The 19,116-nt window shown below is 41.7% G+C and overlaps 3 protein-coding genes across 3 annotated transcripts in view; 2 read left to right on the top strand and 1 right to left on the bottom strand.

Annotated features, from left to right (window-relative positions):
• PLA2G4C (phospholipase A2 group IVC) overlaps positions 1-19,116 on the bottom strand; it is a gene marked incomplete at its 5' end in the record, with an annotated part of 99,174 nt that overhangs the window by 40,120 nt on the left and 39,938 nt on the right. The window lies entirely within an intron of this gene.
• Positions 8,113-8,961, top strand: LOC309887336 (olfactory receptor 4D1-like; the record flags this gene model as incomplete). Its single annotated transcript, XM_082778961.1, has 1 exon — positions 8,113-8,961. One exon carries the CDS (start codon positions 8,113-8,115, stop codon positions 8,959-8,961), a length of 849 nt encoding a protein of 282 aa, XP_082635087.1.
• On the top strand, positions 13,703-14,653 carry LOC309887335 (olfactory receptor 10A7-like; the record flags this gene model as incomplete). Its single annotated transcript, XM_082778960.1, has 1 exon — positions 13,703-14,653. One exon carries the CDS (start codon positions 13,703-13,705, stop codon positions 14,651-14,653), a length of 951 nt encoding a protein of 316 aa, XP_082635086.1.

Here is a 19,116-nt window from a genome sequence, read left to right as displayed (position 1 = left end):
ACTCTTAGCTTCTCTCCGAGCTGTGACTTTATTTCTGAAGCAATCCCAGCTTTAAAATCCTACAAAAGCTAAAATGCATAAAAGCTTCAATACATATCTCACTTTCAGGATCTCTGTTGGTAGTCCATCATCTCTGCTTGAAGTCTTCTTTCTCTTCCTCTCCCCCACACTCCTATGTTTAGCACTGCTGTGCATGCACCACAGGTTCGGTTCTGTTAAATTCCATGCCCATTTTCAGTGGTTTTTTTCCCTGTCTGCTTGTCAGCACTAGCACGACAGAATGCAAACAGATTGCCTATGACCTTAGATGCTTCACTCACCTCCTGCTGATAAAGGATGAAAGGTGTATGCCAGAGGATGAAGAAGATTTTGTTTCTTTGCATCCTCTGTATGTTACTTTCTTTGTCTCTTTAAGAGACAACTGGGGCTGCAGGTGGTTTCTTGTTCCAAGTGTGGAGGTTACACAATTATAGAAAGCAGCCATTCTTCCAGAGTGCTAACTGAGATGCCCAGGGGTCTTAATAAAAGCCCTAAGGTATGTGATTATTTAAGAGCAGGAACGAGTGATAGTCCTCTGGCTTGACCAAGCTCAGTAGCCTCTCTGTGATGTCGTGAATGTGTGTTCAAGGTAGGCAGCAAACCTCTTGAGAGATTGTGTGGGTGGCAATGGGTCCCTCAGTGCCTCTCAGAGAGGAATCTCCAATTACCAAGAGCTAAACTTAGTGAGGGATGCAAAGAATAATATGAAGAGGTTCTACAGGTACATTGGCCACAGAAGAAAGACTAAGGGAAGTGTACCACCTCTGACAAATGAAGACAGAGATCTGGTAATGACAGATGTGGAGAAGGCAGAGATACTTAACAATTTCTGTGCCTCAGTGTCTTTACTAATGGTCAGGCTTCCCATATCTCTTGAGTCCCCGAACCCCTAGGCAGGGGCTGGGAATTTTCCTGAGGGAATTGGCTGATGTAGTCATCAAGCCTGTCTCCATCATATTTGAAGAATCAAGGCACTCAGGCCAAAGTTCCTGGTGACTGGAAAAAGGGAAATATCACTCTCATTTTTAAAAAGGGTATAAAGGAAGAGCTGGGGAACTATAGACCAGTAGTTGCTCTCCTCTCCTACTTTTGTAGCCCTTCTCTGGAAATGCTCCATGGTCTTCATGTCCTTCTTGTAGCGAGGAGCTCAAAACTGAATACTACTCAAGGCGTGGCCTCACCAGAGCAGAATACAGATCACGTCCCTGGTCCTGCTGGCTACACGATTCCTGATACAAGTCAGGATGCCAGTGGCCTTCTTGGCCACCTGGGCACACTGCTGGCTCATGGTCAAGCAAGCATCAATCAGCACCCTCAGATCCTTTTCCTCTGCACATCTTTTGAGCCACTTTGCCCCAAGCTTGTAGTGTTGCATGAGGTTCTTGTGGCCAAAGTGCAGGACCCGCCACTTAGACTTGTTGAGCCTCATCCCATTGGCCTCTGCCCATTGATCCAACCTGTTCAGGTCCCTCTCAGGGCCTTCCCGCCCTCCAGCAGATTGACATTTCCCCCCAGCTTGGTGTTGTCTGCAAACTTACTTGGGGGTGCACTCAATTCCCTCTTCCAAATCATCAGTAAAGATATTAAAGGTATAATCTGGGTGACTCTTACTGTAATACTGCTGATGTGGCATATAGCAACCATAGTAGCGATGACATATTGTATTATATAGCAATTAACATAATACAATTCAAATCATTGGTTTTTCTCAACCGAAATTAAATCCCTTTGAGCAAAATATGGGGCTTCCCCATGCTTATGCATTACCATCAAGAGCAACCAGGTACTTGAGCAAAAGCAATCCCACAAATGCGTTTGCCTTTACCTGAGGCAGGAATAACCCAGACTGTCTTCCCCAGTAAGTTTTTTTATACAGGGATATTATCTCCTTCTACACTGCATAAGAGTTTTGAGTGTGCAAAGACAGTTTGGTTGGCAGATACCCTAGTGTTGAGTAACCAGGTGGCCTTTCCAAGTGTCCATGATCAGGCCTACCCCTCAAGCAGCCTATCCACGTGCTGGCCTGTATATTCCTGACTCCAAAACTCTAGGGGATGACTTGGGGTCTCCCTTGGTACTTTCTGAAAGATGTTGCAGGTGGGGCCATTCTTCCCCAGCTGCAGTGTAGAGCATGTTTTTTAGATTTTTCCTTCCTGGACTGGCCCAATGGCTACAGCATGATGAATATCCTGATTAATTTGTTCTAAGACTTGTCATTGGTCAGGGCCCAATTTGAAATTGTTCTTCTTCCGGGTCACTTGATAGAGACAACATACAATCAGACTGTAGTTTGGAATTTGCGTTCTCCAAAAACCCACAATGTCTAAGAAAGCTTTTCTTAGGCCAAAAAATCCTAAGAAAGCTGTTTCCTTTTTGCTAGCTGGTGGAGACATAGCTGTTATTTTGTTGATCACATCCACTGGAATCTGACAATATCCAATTTGCCATTTATTTCTAAAAACCGGATCTGCTTTGCAGGTCCCTTAATATCACTTTGGTTTACAGCAAAACCAGCTTTCAGAAGGACTTGGAGATATTTTCTTCCCTTTCTCAAATACTCCTTCTGCTGTACCGTCCCACTTGATGATGTCATCAATGTATTGCAGGTGCACTGGAGCTTCCCCCTGTTCCAGTGCAGCCTGGATCAGTCTATGGCAAATGGTAGGGCTGTATTTCCACCCTGGGGCAGTTGATTCCAGGTGTACTGGACACCACTCCAAGTGAAAGCCAAGTGTGGCCTGCACTCTGCTGCCAAAAGGATTGTGAAAAATGTATTAGCAATATCAGCTGTTCTTCAGCCCTCTTCAGTCCCACAACAGAAGGGTCTTCTGAGAGACTGGGCAAGGTAGGCAGCTGTTTAATTTCCTCTGTCTCCAAGGCAGCTATGCCAAAAGCCCACTAGTACCCTTTGGCATCCTTAAAATACCATACCATGAGGTAGTCTATGACAAAGATGCACCAGAGCCTCCAGACTTGTCACCAAGTGCTTTTGCCACTCAATTCCTGTTAGACTCACCTCAGCCGCCAATGCAACCAGCTGTCCCTGTCACTCCAGTAACAAAGATGGGTTCTGCCCCTTTCTAACTTGATGGCATTAAGTTACACCGTGTATTAGTGTCCACTAGAGCCTAATACTTCTGTGGGTCTGATGTGCCAAGCCTTTGAATCCACACAGTCCAATAAACCTGATTGCTCCTTTCCTCTGCCTGGCTGGAGGCAGGGCCCTTCCAATCAGTTGTGGTCACTGTGTTGAAATTCATTACTCACTTCATGTAAATGTGGATCAAATGTCCCTTCACTGAAGCCAGGAGTAAACTCAACTCATCTGTTCTGGAGATCTGCTCACTGGATACTGGAGCAGTCATTTTCTTAGCAGTCCCTTTTTCAGTCCCTTTTTCCATTGTTTTTCCTTGTAATTCGTGTATCTATGTGTTAGTGTTGAGGTAGATTTTCCATCCCACTTCCTCATGTCCTCCCTGTGGTTGCACAGGTAAAACCACAGCATGGCACATGGTGTGTACCCGCTATGTCCTCTCTTGGGCAGAGGAGCACTTACTCCTAATAGCTGAGACACTGGTTCATATAGATAAGGATTAGGGCATAACTCTTTGATTTGCTGGACCTCTTGGGGAAGTTTCCTCACAGCTGAGACACAGGCCCATAGAGCGGAAGAGAGGCTTTCTTCATACTGCTGAAGTTGGACAGACAATGCATCCGCCTTGTGTTCCTCTCCATCTTTCCAGGTTATTACTGCCAATGAGTTGGTGTACAAAAAGAAATGAAAAAGAAGGAAACAAACAAACAAACAAACAAACAAAAAAACATAATTTGGACATGTTGGAATCAATAGTTCATGTATGGGAGTTAGAGACATGAATCCAACCATAAGCTGCTGCCTAGGTCTATTTTGGCTACATCCTGTGAAGCCATGATCTACTAAATGGCACAATTTAACCAGAACATCCGTTCTTTATGAAGGAGACAGGATGGCATGTGTGAGTGAGGTAGACTCTAGCAAAATCAATAGCTGTGTTTCTTAGACACCAAAAACCAGTATTTATTATTAGGGGTGAAATTCTGATTTACACTAGATGAAGACCAATCTCATTATCAACAACATAAGTTCCTGTTTGTGTGAGCTATTCATTTGGGGTTTGTTTCATGCACATGTGGCACATAGAAACAAGGAACAGGAGAGGTGAATTCAGGGAACATGATATATTGCTGGTAGAGTCTGATGGGTGGGCTCATAAAAAAAAAAGTTTAGAATTAATGGATGAATGATTTTGAATGTTTATTTCCTCTTGGAGTGCAATCTGAATCATCTTTAAAAGAGGCAAAAGTAAAATCTGTAGCCATTTGAAAGGCATGTTCCGTTGAAGTGATTCAGGCTGATCACTCTAGTGTTACTGTATTAGAGTAAATAATCTTTTTACAAAATAAAACAAAAAGTCACTTTAGATCTTACCTTGCCCGTTTTGGAAATAAAATTAAAAAAAAATAATCAAATTTTCTAACTCATTTCTTGGAGGTAAAAGTAGATCAGCTCTCAGAAGCAAAGTTAGTTGAAGCTTAAGTGAAGTTTCCTTAAGTTTGTTTCTCCAGCGTTTTAATTAGGCTTCCAATGTTGCACAGGGAAGTTAATTTCCCTGGGCACATCTAAACAACAACAACAAAAAAATGCTAAATATAATTAACCATTTTGCCATTAGTTGTTTGTTGTGAAGATTCTGAAGTCAGGCAAACAATGTACCCTGAGATGGCTTATGTTACCTTTCTCTTTAAAAAGCAAACTAAAAAATTAATATTTTGTAGGCCAGTCAGCAGAGTTTGCATTTCATTCTGTCAGTGTTCCTCATCCAATTCTTTCTTCCTTCTTTTCTTTCTTTCTTTCTTTCTTTCTTTCTCTCTCTCTCTCTCTCTCTCTCTCTCTCTCTTTCTTTCTTTCTTTCTTTCTCTGTCTCTCTCTCTCTGTCTCTGTCTCTCTGTCTCTCTCTCTTTCTCTCTTTCTCTCTCTCTTTTTCAAGGGTGCTCTGTGTTCTAGCTATGTATGTATATTTGTACATACATATGGTGTGTAGGTTTGCTCTGTGTGTGTGTGCCAACTGGGGACAGATGTTCAGCCGTGGTTCTGGCTGGTCCTGGAGACATGGAGCTGCATCAGCCTCATCTTCATTGCTAACATGATGTATTTATCTGTAATACAAAGAGGTGTCCTATGGAGTTATTTTTTTTCCCTTCTAAAAAAACATCTTGCAGTGCAGCTCAAGCTCACTGCTTAAGACTGGCTGTGTTTTTGTTATGATCAGTTAAGCTAGACCTCTCTCAGAGACCAATAAAGCATCTTAAAATGTAATTGTTATTATTACATGCTGAAGTGCCTGAACCATTACCCAGAAGAAGGTTTGAAACATGAATGCCAAAGTGCCATTGTTACATGCAATAAGGTAAGGTCATCTAGGAGTGTTTGAGAGCGCAGCAAAAGCCGGGATAGCTTTACAAATTGTTTCTGGTGAAAAAAAGTCAAAGTTTATGTGGTGTCAACCTTACTGCCAATAGAAAACAGAAAATGGAGTGAGCTCTCCTCAGAACTGCACCAGTCTTCGGAACATCCTAGAGGTTGGATTTGAAGCAAGAGTAATCCCAGATGAGTAATCACAGGAGGCACGGAGGGCAAATTGTACAGGTAACTTAATTGGCAAAGTGAAGATATTTCCTAAGGTGGCCAAAATTTAAACAAAATCAAGGCAGTGAAATAACAATAGAAACAACCCTTTCCATTCCCATACACTAGACAAAGAATAGCTTGTCTCCTAGACTAGGCCTGGAAAAACATGAGTACCAGCTCCCTTACTCCTTCTCTGATAAATGGATGTTACTCCCCTTTTGAAATTGTATCAGCAGCTGTGGTGATTCATCTGACCAGTTTGGGACAACTCTAATTAGATAAATTCTGCTTATAAGTAACTATCTTCTCCCACTGCTTACAGATAGGAACTGGATGATATGTGTAGACTTAGTCAATTAAATTTTAGGCAGCTATGTTTAAGTGAGATGAATCCTATCATCCTATCTGTCTACATTATGCTACCTAGCAGATCTCATTGCCTGGAAAAAAAAAAAAAAAGTGAATAATCTTATTTGTTTGCTTGTATGCTTGCACGCTTGCTCACTCCTAATTAAAGTGTCTAAATGCTTAAATTTATGTGGAATACACCCCCTTCACTCATGCGTTAAACCAGCCAATCACATACTCAATTATGACAGTTTTACTAAGCAACTACCTGTTGCAGTGCTGCAATCATTGACAAGCCCTTAGCTGGAATTATTCAGAAACTCATCGGAGATAGACGTTAAGATTGTATAGTCGAAGGAGAAAGCAATACTACTGAACTTGCTTTCGATTACTTTGGGGTAAACACCTTAAAGGTCATTTTTAAAGCTGTGCTGTGAAAAGAATTGTTTCTTTGTGTTTAGTGTGAAATCAGCGTAGACAACTAGCTAAGACGAATCTTGTAAATTGGAACTATCAAAATTTGGATAGACAATTTGCATCTTTAAAGAGAAGGGTAAAACCCTGAGACCAGCTCTTTTATACTGAGCATGCAGACTGAAGAAACACTTCTGTTTTTCCAAAAGGTACAAGTAACACTGAGAACACATACCTTGCAGATTCTACAATATTTTTAAAGCCCTTGAAGATAATTTTTTTTTTTTTATTTTAGTGTATGTCACATGAAAGTGAAGTGTTATCTGCAACAATCTTTTTACCCACTAGCAGGAAGCTTGAGCCTCCACCAAACTGCACAAGGAATAACAGATATCTTTAGAATATAACTGGCTCTTGTGTATCTGAAGAATCCATACCTCACGTCATCTTTGCTGATTTCAAAGCTAGCTATCCCAAGAAGTTTCCCATCACAGCTCTTCATCATCCATACCACAGACAAGGAATCAGGCCACTTTTGGAGAAGAAGAAACTCCAGAATCTGCTAGGTATGTCATTTTGCCTGCCTATTGACATGCAAAAAAGGATCAAAGTATTTCTCTAACTTTTGTGAGGTCTTTTGGTGTGATTAAAAAGGTAGCTATATTGCAATATGGGAAATAAATACAGCAGGTCTGCAGTTGCATGCAGAGTCATTAGAATGAGGGAATAAATGAGGAAGATGAAGAAGGGAGGAAGGGAAGAAGGGAGGAAGGAAGGGAGGGAGGAAGGAAAAAAGGAAGGAAGGAGGAAAGGAGGGACAGAAGGAAGGAGGACACATCTGTGGAAATTCCACTTGAATCCCACACATAGACTGAACATTTGGAACATGGACAGCTGAAGGAATAAGTTTTCTTTTACAGAGAGTATTTTGACATTCTAGTTTTTGTTTGACTTTACTGACCAAAGCCCAGGGATGGAATTCAGCTGACTAAACACATATATCTATGCTATATGAGATCTCCTACTGATACACACCAGCTATCTCTAGAACAGCATGATGCCAAGGTTTTACATAGATACTATGTCACATTAATTCTGTAATCTCCCAGTTCTGTGATTATATCTGGATTACCTAGGGATATCTAAAATGACACTGAGCACTTACATTTAGTCAAATCATGCCCACCTACTTTAACTATAGCAAAAGCTTAGAAGTGTAGTTTACATGAAGATGGACAAAATGCAGATATGCAAATTCAGGTGCCAAAATTCTGAATTGAAACCTGCATTTAGAGTCAAATGACATGAATCCTATGGCTGATCATTTTCAAGGATGTACTGGAAGACTTTGTAAGAAGAGGACTTCTACAGATTAAAACTGCAGTGCAAGAAAAGCTAAAGAAATACAATGGCCTATCACATTTGAGGCAGAACAGTAGAATAGCTAATAGACTACTCTTAGTAAGTATATTTATGAATAATAACTGCTTCACCTAATCTCATCTCTGTTGGTTGCATCCTATAGGGTAGTAATGGAGCTGGAGAATTGCACCACCACTGTGAAAAATATTTTCTTTGTTGGTTTTACTGAAAGTGCCATGTTACAGTATGTACTTTTTGCAACTTTCCTCATAATTTACACAATGACTTGGCTTGGAAATGTCACCATCATCACCACAGTAATCATAGATCAAGAGCTTCACAAGCCTATGTACTTTTTTCTAGGAAATTTAGCCCTCATAGACCTCAGTGAATCCTCAGTGACTCTGCCCAAGATGCTATGGGACTTCCTATCTGAGTATAAGTCCATTAGTTTTGGAGGATGCATTGCACAGATTTTCTTCTTCCATTTCACAGGAGGTGCTGTGGTTTTCCTCCTCACAGTGATGACTCTGGATCGGTATGTGGCTGTTCATAAACCTTTGCAGTACTTAAATATCATGAATCACAATGTTTGCCTTGGCCTGGTTGCAGGAGCATGGATAGGGGGATTTGTTCATTCTATTGTGCAGGTAGCACTGATCATTCAGTTGCCATTCTGTGGACCAAATTTACTAGACAATTTCTACTGCGATTTCCCACAGGTAATCAAACTAGCCTGTACAGATATCTATGCGGTAGAGTTGCTCATGGTTTCCAACAGCGGACTGCTTATGATCCTCATATTTATTGTCCTGATTGTGTCACATGTTGTCATCTTGGTCAAAATCAGGGCACATATCACACAAGGGAAGCACAAAGCCTTTTCCACTTGTGGAGCCCAAGTTGCAGTGGTGAGCATCCATTTTGTACCCTGCATCTTCATCTATGCATGGCCATTCAAAAAGTTTGTGGCGGACAAAGCCATGTCGTCTCTTTATACTATCATCACCCCAATGCTGAATCCCATAATCTACACATTAAGGAACACAGAGATGAAGAATGCCATCAAGAAATTTCTCAACAATGTCTTTTTCAGAATGAGAAATTCACAACTGTCATTCCTTTCTTAGATGGTTGTTTTCTTTTACAAATAAATGTAAAAGCAAAGTAGATAATGTGTTAATAACTGATTTTTGCTTTAGAAGAAGAATCATAGAATCATAGAAAGAAATTTAAATAACAATTGACGCAAGATAAGATGCTGTCTCTGAAGGTAATAGCTGCTTGGAAATCAAAGTGGTTGTAGACTAATAAAACAATGAACCTGTATGAAAACAGAAAATCAACAACACGAATTAAACCAATGAAAACATCCCTTGTCCATTACAGTGGTTCATTTTACTAAGGGTCCAGTTATTTTTTAAGTTTCTATTTTTTAAAAAATTCTAGGGAATTTATATATGGTTGTTCCATATATATGAACGTATATTTATTTTTTGTTTGTTTCTTTGTTTTTGTTTTGATTTTCTTTTCATGTGGACTATTTGTGATCAGGTGAAAAAATGCAGAACATAAGACTTGACAATAAGCATGAAAATATTTTTGATTGCTTTTGAGAGCAGTATATATATTCTATTTCAAAATTTTCAAAATGTCCAAACTTTCTTTTAAGAAATATTCTTTGTTCAGATCAATGCATTGCATGAAATATTGTTAATTTATCGTTATCACAATAATATAGTAGTCCAGGAAATTAAGGAGTGATGAACAGAGAACAAAGCTATTGCATAAGAATGGGAAAGTCTTACTCATTTAATATACATGTATTTACCACAATTTAGTTTAGTTTAATTTAGTTTATGCAACTGTGTTCCATCACAGAAGAGGCAAAGGTTCATCACAGACTTATTCAGATTTTAGGATTTTTCGCTGAGTACTTGGAGACCTGGGCAGCCAGTGTGCTGTGGTTTAACCCAGCCAGCAGCTAAGTACCACACAGATAAAACTCATGGGTTGAGATAAAGACAGTTTAATAGGAAAGAAAATGGGGGAGAGGGGGAAGAATACAAAAAACAAGTGATATGCAACACAGTTTCTCGCTAACACCCAACTCATGCCAAACCTGTCTCCAGATAATGGTAGCCCCCTTGGTCAACTCCCTGCAGTTTTATTGCTCCGTGTGGTGTCATATGGTATGGAAGACACCTCTGCTCAGTTTGGGTCAGCTGTCCTGGCTGCATCCCCTCACAATTTCTTGTGGATTCTAAGCTTCCTCACTACCAGGGCAGTATGAGAAGCTGAAAAGCCCTTGGCTTAGGGTAAGAACTGCTTAGCCACAACTGAAACACCAGTGTCTTATCAGCATTATTTTCCTCCTACATCCAAAACATGGCACCATAGCAGCCACTATGAAGAAAATTAACTCTGTCCTAGCCAAAACCAAGGCAATATCCACCTCTTATTCTATACCATTTATGTCATGGTCAGGTGTCAGAGTTTCCAAAACATTCTCATTAATCATCACCGCCTTTCCAGCCTTTTGATATATACACACAGATATCCCTTGGTCTACGGCCTATCCCTCTGTGGTTCAGCCTTCTATGCAAGGGCTGTAGCTTTCATGACTTTGGGCTCCATCAGACATAAGGGTCTTTCAGGGTAGAAGAGGTGGTGTGTGGTGTTAAATTTTTGCATGCAGAGACCAGCTCTGGTGCAATACTACGATACTTCTTCAGTTGTATCATTGCTGCACTTTGGTTCCATCAAAATTCATTCTTCTTTGGTTTGCTGTTGCCTGAGGCAGGAATAACCAAGACTGTCTTTGCCAGCATGTAGTTTGTTGTTGTTGTTTGCTTGCTTATTTTGTTTGTATGTGCATTACAGGGACTTTATCCCATTCTACGTTAAATAAAAGTTTTGACGGGGCAGGGTCAGATCAATTGGCAGATTTCCTAGTGTTGACTGAGCAGGTGGCTTTTTCCAAATGCATATTCCAATGTTTGAATGTCCCAGCACCCATTGCTCTTAGTGTAGTCTTTAACAGTCCATTGTATTTTTCCATTTTTTCCAGAGGCTTGTGCATGACAGGGGATGTGATATACCCACTCAATGCCGTAGTCTTTGATACTGGTGTCTTTGAGGTTGTTTCAGAAATGAATTCTGATGTCTCAGTTCTTTCTGGGGGTGACGTGTCATTGTAAAACTTGCTTTTCAAGTTTTTTTTTGCCTTGGAAGGGAAGGGAAGGGAAGGGAAGGGAAGGGAAGGGAAGGGAAGGGAAGGGAAGGGAAGGGAAGGGAAGGGAAGGGAAGGGAAGGGAAGGGAAGGGAAGGGAAGGGAAGGGAAGGGAAGGGAAGGGAAGGGAAGGGAAGGGAAGGGAAGGGAAAGAGGGGAGGGGAGGATTCAAAATAATTAGCTAGAAATGAATGAAATGTCAGCTACAGCCCCTAAAAGCATCCAGTCCAAATAGACAAAGACAGCAGACTAGATCAGTGGTTAAGGTAGGGCTAAAACAAAGCTTTCTCTCCCATAGTTATATCACTTGAATCACACATCTTTTGATGTTTTCAGCTATTTTTCACACCCTCTTGCTTAACAATGATCATCAACTCTTTCAGGATGCACAATTCATAGCATTAAACATGTAAAACATGATATGCTTAAGTCTGAAGAAGTCACTCTGATCCCCCTTTACAGACAAGTAAGAGAAGTTTGCCACTCAAAATAGCATTTGATCTACTATTAGAAGTATGGAATTGGCTCGCTCCCTCCCATTGTCTACAGAGGGAGCCTCAAGTTCAGATCAACCAACTTCTACAGTTCCAAAGTCATCTGAAATAGATCCCACCCAAAAGGGAAATAGAGATTTCAAGAGAGTCTTCTTAAACTCGGAGTAAATGATGACTCAGAGGTAGTTCAGATATTCTCTTGGCCAAGAAACAAACCAAACCAAACCAACAAAAATGTAAGCTTTGTGAGGGGACACTGCAATGTAAGCTGGCTGTAGGCATCATCGGTCCAATGCTGTCCGTAATGTAAGAAGAAAAAAAAAAGGAAATTCTTCTAGTGAAAATCACCTAACCCGTTTTGGAGACACTGTACGGCAGAGCTGCCGAAGGTAAGACACTTACTTCAGAATGCCTATTGTTATTATACAAAGGAAGTACTAAGGAAGTTCTAAGACCAAAAGGAAGTATTAAGACCAAAACTTGTAAGTCCTCATAGTTACTAAAAAAGAAGTACACAAAGTAAGAGTTGTTCTTCACAGGTGTTTTTCATTAGGTAATAAAACACTAACCTATCAGTAAAGCAATGACTGCCACGAGTTTAATTAACTTTAATTAAAAGCTAAACCAAGGCAATAGGTTAAAACTTTGTAAATGATCAAAGAGCTTAGGCAGACTCTACTTCAGCTAATTGGACCTCAAAAGTTAAGAAAAGTATTGTAAATACATGTCCTTCCAGTCTAAGGGTAACTTTTAATGTTCTTCTCTATTCTGAGTAGGCTATATCGAGGTCTCTCTCAAAACTGGAACTTCAGTAATGTACTATTCTTTCATTTCCATCCCAATAGAAACAATGAAAACCACAAAGATTCCCTTCAAATACATTAGATTTTTAAATGCCTGAAGATGTTAAGAGTTCCCTTATTTTATATATAAATTAAAATCATCTGTGGCTCCCACATCCACAACTTTGACTTCCTTGTTCATGTTGGAAAAACCACAGACAAAAGGGCAGCAAAAGGGTAAGATACAGCAGACAAAGAAATTGGATTAAGTATTTACAAAAGGTGGCTGAATCATGACAGGGTTGTGAGCATTGCTCTTGTTTTGATAATGTATTATTCTCTTTTGTTGTGGTCTCTTGACAAGGTCCCTATATGTATTGTGGAAAATGTACTTCCGCACCACTCTCCCCATATAAGGATACACTTCTGCCACCAAAGAACATTTTGTGCCTTGAGATTCACTAGTGTAGTCCAATGTTGGGTTCCCCCCTAGGTAACAGAACTTGAGCCTGGAGAATGCAGAGTTAATGACCATTTGTTCTGCTGTGGCAGTCTAATTTCTTCTCTCTCTTTCTCTCAGTTTCCCCTTCTGGGCAGTAACAAAACATGAAGCTGCCACAGTTGGCACAGTGCTGCATAGTGCTCCATCTGCATCACACACATAGAGGCACTCTTCAGGATAATGAATCAATGTGACTAATGAGGCAGACAGCACTGAACTTCACTCTTTATGCCTTATTGGTGTTCTCTGTGGGTATCTTTATTATCCCTTCTTTTGTTAACAGAAAGAATAGACAAAGGCTACTTGGTTTTGCTTTGTTGTATTCCTTTTTCTTTCTTCCTTCCTTCCTTCCTTCCTTCCTTCCTTCCTTCCTTCCTTCCTTCCTTCCTTCCTTCCTTCCTTCCTTCCTTCCTTCCTTCCTTCCTTCCTTCCTTCCTTCCTTCCTTTCTTCCTTTCTTCCGTTTGTCAGTGTTTTCGTTGTCAGCTGGGCTTTGTCTTTAGTGCAGGGAATTCCTATGGAACCATTTGGGACCACTAACCTGACATCTGGGGGAGCACATGTTCTTGGCAATTAACCCTACGCCTGTAATGAAGCAAACCCTTAAATACCAACTACTAATAGTTGTATGTTTGGGTCACTCTCGCACACTATGAAACTTAGTGAACACCAGTGTTACACTCTTACAGCACACACAGCAATTGCCTTCTTTGTTCAGCAAAGCCACCTCCAGAGTGGTAACCCTCAATCCAATGCCTCCCCAGGGATTCCCAGAGGCTCCTTGCTTCAGTAACTGGCTGAAACGCTCTGATCTCATTGCAGTGACTACTCCTCTGACACCCTGTCCATTTGCTTCCTCCCAGATGAAGCCAACAGAAAGACCAGAACTAGGAAACCATACTCTTCTGACAGAATTTGTCCTCTCTGGACTGTCCAACCACCCAGAACTGCAGAACTTGCTGTTCTTCACATTCTGCTTGATTTATACATTCACTATCACTGGAAATCTTCTCTTCTTCATTGCCACAGTGCATCCCAACCTCCACATGCCCATGTACTTCTTCCTCCGGGTCTTATCCTTCCTGGATGTTTCTACAGCATCCATTGTTGTTCCCAAGATGTTAGTAAACTTCCTGTCAGAGGAGAGGAGAATTTCCTACGTGGGCTGTGCCACACAACTCTACTTTGTGATTTTCTTAGGAGCTACCGAATGCTACCTGTTGGCAGCCATGGCCTATGACCGCTATGTGGCCATATGCAACCCCCTTAGATATGCAATCATCATGAACAGCAGAGCTTGTTTTTTCCTAGTCCTGCTGTCATGTGCTAGTGGTAATGTTGTGTCTGTGGTGCAGACAGTTTGGGTGTTCACATTGCCATTTTGTGGGCCCAACAAGATTAACTACTTCTTCTGTGATATTCCACCAATCATTATGCTCTCCTGCACTGACACCTCCTTCTATGAGAAGCAGACAATTACAGCCACAGTGCTGGTCATCTTTACACCATTTTGTCTCATCCTGGTATCCTATGCCTGCATCATCTCCAGCATTCTGAAGATTTCCTCTGCAGAGGGAAGATGCAAGACTTTCTCCACCTGTTTTTCACACCTAATTGTTGTAACACTATATTATGGTAGTGGGACCTTGATTTACTTACAGCCCAAGACCAATAATTCACAAGACACTAAGAAAATCATAGCTCTCTTTTACACAGTCATAATTCCTACATTAAACCCCTTGATATACAGCCTGAGGAACAAAGAAGTGAAAGGAGCACTAGTCAAAATTATAGCTGAGCTGAGTAAGATATAAACTTATGCTGCTTGAAAGGAATCTTCTCCTCTGCATATTTGGATTGTATGTTTCTTTTATGTTCAACTGTTTTTAAATGTCCTGACAACTTGAAACACTAGGAAATTGGATGTATCTCAAAGTGCACTCAGGAAGTTTTTGTTTCTTTTGTCCAGTATGAGTGTATATGAAACTTACTAATTCAGTATTCATAATGCATCACCTTGTATCAGATGCTAGAGATGAAGATTTCTCTCTTTTTTTTTTCTTTTTTTTTTTTTTTTGAATTTTATTGCTTTATGAAAGAAATATTCTTTATTTCATAGATAAACAAAAATTCTCCACCCCCCACATGCTCCCAACATCTTGTAATAGATCATACAATCATTCAGGTTGGAAAAGACCTCTAAGATCACCTAGTCCAACCTTTAACTTAGTACTAAAGTCCACCACTAAACCATGCTACTGAGTTTTGTATCTACACGTTTCTTGAAGACCTCCAAGAATGGTGACTCAACCACTTCCCTGGGTAGCCTATTCCAATGATGCACAACCCTTGCGGTAGGTAAATTTCTCCTAATATCCAATGTAAACCTTCCCTGGCACAGCTTGAGTTCATTTCCCCTCATCTTACCACTTGGGGTTTGGGTAATGAGCATCTCATTATTTGACAGGGGAGGAAAGGGAAGAGAAGAAGAAAAACCAATACTTGTTTTGAGAAGAGAAGAGAAGAGAAGAGAAGAGAAGAGAAGAGAAGAGAAGAGAAGAGAAGAGAAGAGAAGAGAAGAGAAGAGAAGAGAAGAGAAGAGAAGAGAAGAGAAGAGAAGAGAAGAGAAGAGAAGAGAAGAGAAGAGAAGAGAAGAGAAGAGAAGAGAAGAGAAGAGAAGAGAAGAGAAGAGAAGAGAAGAGAAGAGAAGAGAAGAGAAGAGAAGAGAAGAGAAGAGAAGAGAACACAGTAAAGTTACTGTAGCAGAGACTGCAATGCATCTTAGACAATTATCTTGCTACCCAGGCCATACTGTCATTTGTATTTTGCATCTCTCTGCTACTTGTTCTTTATGCCATGAATAATAGCTTTTGGCAAAGTGACTGAGAGGTTTGTAGAAGCAATTGCAGATATGTGACTTCAGGACATTAGAGTATTCATTCAGGAGGAGGGAAGAAAACAGCCCTAGCTTTCTCAGAGGGGGAAGGAAACTGGAATCAGTCTCATCCACGGTCAATGAATGCTCTAAGTCCATAAGCGATGACTGTATGTGCCATTTTACCTGGTAAATCAGGGCATCTTGGCCAGATTTCCCATAATTCTTCTGCCTCATATTTTTGTACAGCACACAAAGTTTCTCTTTGAACAAACTCCAGAAACCAAGACACATCATTTAGTCTTCCAAGAGTAAATAATGTGTTACTTCCAAGAGCAAAATGTATTATTTGATCAATTCACCTAAGCACAAAAAATACCGTAACAGGAAAGAAGAAACCTCTGTTGGGATTCATCTCCTCTGAGCTTTGTGTGTTGCCTTGTAGGGACAAATATTAGAGATAAGCATGATTGTAGGTCTATAATCTGCCACGTTTAGCAGTATAGATATTGTTGATCACCTGGTCAAAGCTAAGGGTTTTAAACTGACCCTAACTCATGGGACTGCATGGGGAAGCTGATGTGTCAGAGCTGATGTGTGGAGACATTACAGACTGTCATTCTGTGGTGGCAGGTGACAGAAACTCCAACAAGTAGAATAGAACCTTACATGCTCCTCCCAGGTGGGTCACAGATTTGAGTTGTTATATTACCTTATATACACCTTATCAGCTTATTCTACCAATATCTGGCCCACCAGTAATCATAGGATCTTGTCATGGTCCTCTTTTTGGGTCACTTTTTTCAGGTATATTTAGCCAGTGTTGAGAGTCTGCTATCAAAAATATGTTGTTTAAAAGAATAAAACAATTGTTTATTGTTTAATGCATACAAAAGATTACTGGAATGTACCAAGCTCTAAGGCTAAGCATTTGTGTGTTTTTCACTTCTGACAAAGCACCCAAAGAGCCTTGGATGGCCAAGCAGGAATCCGTCAGGAGGGGAAGTAGAAGTCCCATAAATCCTGATGGCAGCTGCAAAAGTGTCTGAGTCATCAAGAGATGTGTGGGACTGCAATGCTTACTAGCATTTAAACAGAGAATTACTGAAGTTGGAAGGAAGCTTTTAAGATCTCTAGTCCAACTCACTCACTCAAAGCAAGTCAACTACAGCAGCGGGCTGAGGGTCTTGCCTAGTTCAGTTCTGAACATCTTCAAGGATGGAGACGCCACAGCACCTCTCGGCAACCTGTTCCATTGTTTGACTACCTCTGAAGTTAGAATGTTTTTCTTACATGTAATCAGAATTTCCTGTATTTTACCTTGTTCCCATTGCCTCTCATCCTGTCACTGGATGCCAATGAGTAGAGTATAGCTCCATCTGCTATGATCCATATTCTTTACTTATTTTTCATTCAGTTGTATGCATTCAACATAGCCCAAATACTTGATCATGGATGAGGTTCATACATTGCAACCGCAAGCCCAGCAGCAGAACTTCTGTATGGTGCATCTAGTGGGGAATTAAAATCTCTTTCCCACAGCTCAGAAACAAAAAGCCAACAGAAAGTATGGTACAAACACCATCTTAAAATGATGGACCCTGTCCGTCATTTTCAGTGCCAACTTACTATTTCCTTGGCAGCAAGAATCCACTGCTGCAGGATGGGAGCAACTTAGTGCACTTTGGTGACTCCAGCCCTCAACTAAAATAGACTTTGCATTGGGGAACAAGGAGGTCTAAGTGGTCCTCAAAACAGCACCCCACCTCTGGATATAGGCTCACCAATTCCCAAACCATTTCCAGCTTTGGCAATCAATTCTCTGTGGGTGTGTGCCTTCAAGCAAGCTCAGCAATGTCTACAAGAAAGATCCAAGATGCCCATGTCTTCTTCCAAGGCTTCTTCACTGCTCCAAAATTGGCTCCCTACCTGTATCCTGTTGGACCCAATGAGGCATGTTGGCAAACCAAAGGCAGGGAAGAGCGTCAGGAAGGCCAGCTGATGAACTTGTTTGAAGTACTTGTGTGGGTGCAGGGGAAACTGAGGTGGCCATTTAGAGACACTACCTTTGCAAGACAGTTCATCCCCTGACAATTCATCCCCTGACTTTGCAAGACAGTTCATCCCCTTCCCGCCCCCGCCCTGCTTGTGTTAACATTCATGTTTACTCCTGGGGCAATGGGGTGGATTTCCATGCATTAGGCTGACTTCTGCTCCTGTATGTTGGACAGTCATAGCCCATTGCTTATTACACCATCTGCCCAGTGTTACAAGCAGAGCACGTGGGAGACACTCATCCCTCCCACCCCCGCACGCCCCAGCCTCCCAGCCTTCACTGTGAGCCATGCTGCAGAGGGGTCCCCCCTTGCCTGGTCTCATTTGCAAGGAGGTGGGACACAATTCAGCAAGATGCCTCTTCCTCATCGACTGGGGAGAGGCAAGCAGGGACGATGCCCCAGTGCTCCAAGCTTCATTTCAGCCCCTCTCCTTTGCCTTCGTCATCTCCAATGGCCAGATAGAAATGCCGTTGCCATACTTGTCCACCTACTCCGCTCTCCACTCCTCATCCCAGGGTCACCAAGGTCTCCAATCCCCGTTTTCCCCAACAAGAAGCTCATACCTCAGAGGTGCCCAAGCCACCCCGCCCTTCCTCCCCACTGTTTGCAACCTGTCACCCACGTGCTCCTGCACGGGCAGCTCAGGCAGAGCCACTTTAGCTCCAAATATCCCTGTGGCTTCTTCAAGCACTTAGGTACCAACCAAACACAGTGCAAATTTTCCTTCCTTACACCTTACTCCTTGAAATGAGTTAATACTTCAGCTGGACTGGAACACTGAGGCACTTCCTTTTCTCTTTCCAAAAGCACCAGGGAAGTCCCCTGAGCAAATAAATACCTTGCAGCTGCCCCCACACTTTCATGCAGGCTAGCCGGGCACTCATTCTGTCTTCCTCCTTTTTCCAGAAAGGCATTTCTCACTGGGATCTGATGCCTGCATCAAATGTTTTGCACCAGGATTTGCTGGTTTACTATGATCCCATTAAAAAGGACACTCAGATGCTGTAAAATATCATTTAAAATGACATTCTATGTTGTAGGACAGTAGAGAAATATGAGACATATAGAAAGAGGATAGCATAGATTAGCATAGATAATCACATCCCCATTTTTTTTTGCCGAGGCGATCGGCTCCGGGCAGACGCGTTCTGCAGCGGAGCGGGGGATCGGGCCAGGCAGGGCTAATTTTTCCGGCATCGAGCCTACTTGAGGGAGCCGCCAGGACCCGGCAGCCCTCGTGAGGGGGGCTGACGATGCGAAGGCGGAGCCAGCAGCGCCCCCTCCCTGGCCGTTCAAAAGCTGCCTCTAGGGAGCGCGAGCGACCAGGAGCGCGGCGACCAGGACG

Source organism: Aythya marila, assembly GCF_965140915.1.
Source record: "Aythya marila genome assembly, chromosome: 25".
Taxonomy (NCBI): domain Eukaryota; kingdom Metazoa; phylum Chordata; class Aves; order Anseriformes; family Anatidae; genus Aythya; species Aythya marila.
The sequence above is the reverse complement of the archived record's forward strand: the minus strand, read 5'-3'. Positions and strand labels throughout refer to the sequence as shown.